The sequence below is a fragment of the Sander lucioperca genome, chromosome 10 (assembly GCF_008315115.2).
Source record: "Sander lucioperca isolate FBNREF2018 chromosome 10, SLUC_FBN_1.2, whole genome shotgun sequence".
Classification (NCBI taxonomy): domain Eukaryota; kingdom Metazoa; phylum Chordata; class Actinopteri; order Perciformes; family Percidae; genus Sander; species Sander lucioperca.
In genome coordinates, this window is record NC_050182.1 from 1,701,957 (window position 1) to 1,709,456 (window position 7,500).

Below are 7,500 nucleotides of genomic sequence, written 5' to 3' on the forward strand. Positions count from 1 at the left end.
CAGGGTTGAGTCGTCTTCGCATGGCTGCAGGTGTTTCAGCAGTTTTGCTTGAAGAGGAGCAATTACAGAGAGAGTTGGCTGGTCTTCTTCACACATCACAGTGGTTGCCATTTTGACAGGACCCATCAACTGAACAATGTCATCCATGTTGGCAATATCACTCTCACTCAGCCTGCCTACATCTGTGACCGCCTTTCGTAGGTCCGTGGTATTAAGTTGCCATTATAGCTGCCTGTTGTTCCAAAAAACGTTCAAGCATTTCGAATGAACTGTTCCACCTGGTGATTATGTCTCGGATCAGTTTATGTTTTGGTAAATCCATCAGAGTTTGTTTTTCCTGTAGGGCGTGACATGCAATCGGGCTGCGGTGAAAATATCCAACAATTTTTCGCACGTTCCCCAACAACCTGGAAGCACGGTCCACCCCTAAACCCTTCTGCGAGGCAAGGTTGAGTGTATGTGCGAAGCAGGTAATGTGTGGACTGAACTGGGCTTCTGCACCGGCCACAATCATGTTCCTGGCGTTATCTGTGACGATGGCAGGATTCTTGTCGGAGATTTTCCACTCCATGCAGGCTTCACGCAGTAACGCACCAATATTTTTACCAGTATGGGCTTCACTTAAAACTCTGGTTTGCAGAACAAAGGTCTTCATTTTCCACTCCAGATCAATGTGATGAGAGGTAATTGTCACATACTCTTGATTTGAGCATGACGTCCAGCCATCCGTCGTTATCGCTACTCGTTCAGCTTGAGAAAGCGACGGCTTCACGTCATTTTTAGTACTTTCGTACAATGCAGGAATAACCTTTTCTGAGAAGTGTGGTCGGCTTGGTATTGTGTACCTTGGCTCCAACGTTTGAATCATTTCACGGAACCCCGGATTTTCAACCACACTGTAGGGTCGCATGTCTTTGCAGACAAACTTGGCAATTGTTGCCGTGATGTTTTTCGCCCGAGCTGAGTTTTGGCCCAGTCTCTGACTAAACATGCAGGCGCCGCCTGAGGCTTCGGCAGAGTTGACTTCACCTTGCGCTGCTGTAGCAGCGGGAACGCTGCAAGAGGTGCCTGGACGGTCGGTGTTGTGTGAAATCCCATGGCGCCTTAGTAGGTGGTTGGAGAGATTTGTCGTGTTGCCGTTGTACTACAAACAGCGAGCGACTTATTTAGAACATCCCCGTCTTTGCAAAAGCCAAAATGTTTCCACACACTGGACGGCAATGGTGGCTTGATAATTTCTCGCTCGTCGGCTTCTCCTCTGCCATCTGCCATGCTGTGTTTTGTTGTCTTTGCGCTGCTGCTGGCGCGGGGCGATGACGTCACGGATAGGCAGACTGAATCGAGTAACGTTTATCGCCTTTATCATTAAGTGCTAAGAAAAAAACATCCATATAAAGTCTGACGTGCTTAAATCCAATGGGTTATTTCCTAGTATCGATACAATCGATTGATTACATTTTAAAACGATGTTAGATCGATATATGTCGTCCGGAAGGCCAACTTGCTGAGCACAGATCGATGTAGTTGGATCATAGGAATATAAATCGATACATCGATGTAGTAGATGGATCGTTACACCCCTAATATATATATATATATATATATATTTATATATATAGTTCTATAACTCACCAGTCCCACCGAGGTCCGTCTCCCTGCCGCCACGGTCAGAGAGCCAGAGATCACAAACTGAGTCACAGCAGAGAAACATCTGTTATTAGTTATTAATTATTATGTTATTATTAGTATTATTATTATTATTGATCAGATACTAAAAGGTGACGTACGATGGCGCTGAGACAGAGCGGAGCGTGGAGGATCAGGACCGGGGAGAAGACAGCAGTCAGACTGAAGAGGACACACAGCAGACCGATGAAGATCTGGATCACCTGAAAACACACACACACACATACAGAGAGACACACACACACACACACACACACAGAGACAGACACACACACAGTTACAGAGGTGGAAGAAGTACTCAGATTACTTCCTTCCAGTAAAATACCGTAGCAGTGTCTCACCCCGAGAACGTGTGGCGCCCCCCGCAGGAAGGCAGCAGTCATGTCGTCCATCTTGGAGGCAGGGTCAGGAGGAGGGGCCTGTTTGGTGGAAGGAGGCGGGGCCTGTTTGGTGGAGGGAGGCGGGGCCTGTTTGGTGGCGAAGGCTTCACCCTTAGGAAAGACCTGAGTGACGACGGTCATGGTGGAGGTCAGAGGTCACAGACTGAGGCCAGAACAAGAGAGAGAGAGAGAGAGAGAGACAGAGAGAGAGACAGAGAGAGAGAGAGAGAGACAGAGAGAGAGACAGAGAGAGAGAGAGAGAGAGAGAGACAGAGAGAGAGAGAGAGAGAGAGAGAGAGAGCGAGATTTTGATTTTACAAAAACACTTTATTTACATATTTATCATTTGTGCATGTTCACAAAGAAATAAAGTGCTAATGCATTAAAATCTCAGTATTTGATTTAAAAAAAAAGAATATCATCCGATAAAAACTTGTGCAAAAACCAGCTCGTCATCAACAACAGAACAAACAATTTCATTAAAACACCAACGCTGTTTAAAAGCATCAATGTCTCCAGTGTGTTTATAAAACCTAAAATCTAACCAGAGTCTGGCCCTGATGTTACAGAGCCAGACTGTCCTGGTCTCCTGCCCCTCTCTGTTCTGATGTTACAGAGCCAGACTGTCCTGGTCTCCTGCCCCTCTCTGTTCTGATGTTACAGAGCCAGACTGTCCTGGTCTCCTGTCCCTCTCTGTTCTGATGTTACAGAGCCAGACTGTCCTGGTCTCCTGCCCCTCTCTGTTCTGATGTTACAGAGCCAGACTGTCCTGGTCTCCTGCCCCTCTCTGTTCTGATGTTACAGAGCCAGACTGTCCTGGTCTCCTGTCCCTCTCTGTTCTGATGTTACAGAGCCAGACTGTCCTGGTCTCCTGTCCCTCTCTGTTCTGATGTTACAGAGCCAGACTGTCCTGGTCTCCTGTCCCTCTCTGTTCTGATGTTACAGAGCCAGACTGTCCTGGCCTCCTGCCCCTCTCTGTTCTCCACCCTGTTCTTCCTGCTTATGTAAATCGCCATTTTAGCTTCACCTGAAAGGTAGTTCAGGAGCTGCCATTTTTCTTTTTGTGCCTTCTTGTAGGCAGCTCCCATAATAAAAACCCTCTCAGTAAAAACTACATTAAAAAGACTAAAAACCAATGTTAAAAGAGAGAAGAACTCTGTGAGTCTCTTACACTCAGTGAACATGTGGTCCACAGTCTCTCGGAGGTTACAGAAAAGGCCCTGGCTAAGAACAGCTGGGTTAAGAACAGAGATAAAAGCATTGGAGGCGACAGCACCATGTAAAATCCTCCACTGGAGGTCAGCGGTCCGTTTTTTGAGGGGAGGCTTGTATAAAAGTCTCCACTGGGGACGAGGATGTCCCCCCCCCAACCTGTCATTCCAGACAGTGGGGGGTCTGCCACTCAGTCCTTTTTTGTTTATTGTTTTCACACAGTTCTGGTACAATGTTGCCTTGTCTGCTCCGTGCAGGGTGAGTTTGCCCGGGCTACTGACAGCTAGCAGGGGGCCGGTCTCCTCTCCAAACTCTGGGCTCAGGTGGATCTCTGGGAACGGGTCTGTGGGATCTGGCCTAGCCTCTCCCCGGCTGTACTCCATGAGGAGTCTCCTCTCTCTGCCGCTCAGTTTTTGTGTCCATAAGGCCAGGAGTCTTTGTGTGACCCGGATAGAGGTCATTCCCAGGAGAGAGCCCAGAGCCCCGGCCCCCGATAGTTCAGGCCCTGCTGCCTCCACCAGCTGCTGTAGGCTCAGAGTCCCGGATCGGTTCAGGGCTGCCAGCAGCCCGGGCACCCCGCTGCAGATGTCCAGTCTGCTCCCGTTGATCAAAGGCTCCTTCAACAACCAGTGCAGAGAGTTAGACCCATCACTCAATGTACAGTTAAAAAGGGCCCAAGATTTAAAAACGCCCTGATAAAAAGGAGGAAACCCACTTAACTTTAAAAATTTAGGATCAGTTAAAAACAGAGCAGTGTCCAGCCCCAGTTTATTCACATGTCTGAGGATACAGCTGGTCACGTTCCTCCACACCAAGTCAGGCGGCCCTGTCAGGAACTTTTGAATAAACTGAAGCCTGAAGGTGGCCGTTCTGCTGGCCAGGTGGACAAGGCCCTGTCCCCCCTCCTCTCTTGATAAAAACAGCACCCCCTGTGGCACCCAGTGTAGACCCCCCCCCAAAAAAAATCTACCATCTTCCGCTGTATCTGAGCCAGTAGACCTGACGGGGGGTCCACACAAGCTAAACGGTGCCACAAAAGGGATGCAACAAGGTTATTTAAGACTAAAACTCTACCTCTATATGACATCTGAGGGAGTAGCCACTTCCATTTATTCATTTTGTTTTCAATTTTTTCCATGACGGTCTCCCAGTTTCTCCGCACCATGACCTCATTACCGAGGAATATACCGAGGTATTTCAGGCCGTCTCTTTTCCAGGCCAGATGTTGGGGGGGAACCGGGAGACCGTCATGCCATTCACCAACAGCGAGGGCTTCACTTTTTTCCCAGTTCACCCTCGCTGCGGATAAAATGTTAAAACCAGAAACAGTGTTTTCTAAAACGTCTAACTCATGCTGGCTCTTAATAAAAACAATGACGTCATCAGCATAAGCAGATAAAACCATGTTCTCACTAAAACCAGGTAAAATCAGACCTTCAATATTGTTGCGTAGTCTGCAGAGGAGGGGTTCTAGGGAGAGTGCGTAGAGCATCCCGGACAGAGCACAGCCCTGCCGGACGCCTCTACACACTCTAAAAGGAGCACACAGACTGCCGTTAAACTTCAGCACACTCTCAACCTCACTGTACAACACCTTGATCTTGGCTATGAAACCAGCGCTGAACCCAAACTTCCCCATTACTTTCCAGAGGAAGCTGTGTTCAACGCGGTCAAAAGCCTTTTCCTGGTCCAGAGAAATCAGACCAGTGTTAAACCCCAACGAGCTGGAGACCTCCAAAACATCACATTGTCCACCATGGACCTGCCGGGCACACAGTAGGTCTGGTCCCGATGGATGACCTGCTCCATAGCTCTCCCCAGCCTGGAGGCAAAGACTTTGGACAGAAGCTTGTAATCCACACAGAGCAAAGACACAGGGCGCCAGTTTTTAATGTCCTGCAGGTTGCCTTTTTTTGGTAGCAGCGTAACCACCGCCCTGCGGCAGGACATGGGCATGGAGCCAGAGGACAGACTTTCATTAAAAACATCTAAAACATCATGTGCTAAAATGTCCCAGAAGGCTTTAAAAAACTCAACTGTGAGGCCATCAATGCCTGGGGCACGTCTCCCCTGCATATTCTGCAGGGCAGCGTGGACCTCCTGCAACTGTATTGGCGCTTCCAGACAGGAGTTGGTCTCCGCAGAGACCTGAGGTAGCCCACTCAGGAACTCCTCTTGCAGAGCCTCCTGCTCCTCATACTCGCTTGAGTAGAGGGAGGAGTAGAACTCTACGGCTCGCCTTCTGATCTGCCTCGGCTCCATGATCTCCTGCCCTGTGTCTGAAAGCAGTGTGTGGATTACCCGCCTCTGTCCATTCTTCCTCTCCAGGCCGAAGAAGAAGCTAGAGGGAGCATCCATCTCCGAGATGGTCTGGAATCGGGACCTGACCAGTGCACCCTGTACTTTAACGTCCAGCAGGTCGGCTAAAGCTAGCTTTTTGATTTTGAGGACTTCAAAATGTCCTCGATCTCCTGTGGACTCACTTAATTTTCCTAGTTCCACTATATCACTCTCCAGGTCCTGCATAGATCTGGTGATGTCACGTGTGCTGTTGACATAGAAGCTTGATTTCTGTCTTACCATGGTCCCACCACTGCCTAAGACTGCTAAAATCACCCTTTCTCTGTCTAAAAATATCCCAAAAATAAATAAGCACCTCTCTAAATTTTTTGTCAGAAGTTAAAACCGAGTTAAAATGCCAGTAGGCACTTTTCGGCTTCACATCCCTAATAAAAACATGACATAAAACCAAAGAGTGATCAGTAAAAACAGCAGGAACAATGTTACACACTTTAAAAATATTAAAATGTTGTTTAAAACAATAAATACGATCTAATCTGGCTGAGGAGATCCTACTCTCTCTGAGGTGGGACCATGTGTACTGTCGGCAGTCTGCATGCATCCTTCTCCATACATCCACCAGGCCATGGGTGGAGACCAGCCGCCCCAGAGCATGCTGGGAAGCTGGATGCGGCTCTGCATGATTACGATCTAAAAAATCATTTTCAGTACAGTTAAAATCCCCACCCAAGAATAAAAAATCCTCCGATGCACAGTCATTTAAAACCCCACCTACCTTTTCTAAAAAGATCTTTCTCTCTGCAGCGGTTGTTGGGGCGTACAGGTTAATAACAACAGCCGTAAAATGATCAAACCGAGCTTTGACTAAAAGCAGCCTCCCCTCGATAAAATGCTTGACCTCCAGTGAGAGCGGAGAGAAAGCTGTGGAGAAGAGGAAGCCCACTCCTCCACTCAGAGAAGAGCCATGGCTCAGGATGGCTTCCCCCTCCCTCTCTCTCCTCCAGTCGGCCTCGTTGCTGCTGTCAGTGGGCGTCTCTTCATTCTTATGGTTTCATAAATACTGGCTCTTTTTGTTACATTTCTGGCTCCATTTACATTTAAACTCCCAACTTTAAAAACATCCATATTAAGTGAGATGTTAAAAGCAAAAATAATAAACAATAAATTAATTAACATTGGAGCATAATCCATCATCAAGACGTATTTGTTTCTTTGCTTTAAGCACAAGTTTCTTCACTCTAAAACCCTCTTGGACTGTGATTTCAGACACTTCTTTTTGGCTGTTATGAAATCTGACTGAGGAGCAGAACAGAACCAAGTCTGGAAAAAACTCTTCTATTTTTACACCCTGCTGGTTTTTCGTTTGCTTAAGGAAACTTTTAATTTTATCAGCAGTATAGAGCTGTCTTTGTTGACTGCTGCTGAAGTTGGGAACTTCACTCTCATCCGACACACATTCATCACTCTCACTGCCCTCCGTGCAGACCTTCCTCACACTCTCCTCACTCACTCTGCTTGTCTTAGCTTCACTGGAGCTATCTTTTGTTTTCCTCCTGCGTTTAGCAGCAGTTTTAGATTTAACTGCTGCCTCCACCTCCTCCATCACTTCCTCCTCCACTACCTCCTCCACCTGTTCACTCCACCTTACACTTTGTTCACCCGTGTCATTTACCTTTTCATTACCCTCATCAGTCTGCACCTCACCTGTCTCCCCTGACTGTCCCTCCTGTGTGTCCCTGATCTCACCTGTTTGTTCCCCAGACACACCTTCACCTGTTTGTTTTTTTTCTTTTTCTTTTTCTTCCTCCTCACCCACTACACTTCTCTCATCTTCGCTCACATTCTCTCTCACACCATTCACACTAACACCCTGTGTCTCTACAGTACTCACCCGGTGCGTCTGGTCAGACACGGCATCACC

At 47.6% G+C, this 7,500-nt stretch overlaps 2 protein-coding genes across 2 annotated transcripts in view; both read right to left on the reverse strand.

Moving 5' to 3' along the window:
- LOC116056212 (zinc finger BED domain-containing protein 1-like) overlaps positions 1–420 on the reverse strand; it is a 2,113-nt gene extending 1,693 nt beyond the window's left edge. The window contains exon 1 of the mRNA XM_031308356.1: positions 1–420. This exon is cut by the window's left edge and continues 76 nt beyond it. Coding sequence (XP_031164216.1) covers positions 1–147 — 147 coding nt within the window. The 5' untranslated portion in view covers positions 148–420.
- LOC116056209 (membrane-spanning 4-domains subfamily A member 4A-like) overlaps positions 1–7,500 on the reverse strand; it is a 23,035-nt gene that overhangs the window by 5,322 nt on the left and 10,213 nt on the right. The window contains exons 2-4 of the mRNA XM_036005810.1: positions 2,028–2,229; positions 1,788–1,889; positions 1,633–1,689 (exon numbers count right to left, since the gene is read on the reverse strand). Coding sequence (XP_035861703.1) covers positions 1,633–1,689; positions 1,788–1,889; positions 2,028–2,207 — 339 coding nt within the window. The 5' untranslated portion in view covers positions 2,208–2,229. The remainder of the gene's footprint in view (positions 1–1,632; positions 1,690–1,787; positions 1,890–2,027; positions 2,230–7,500) is intronic.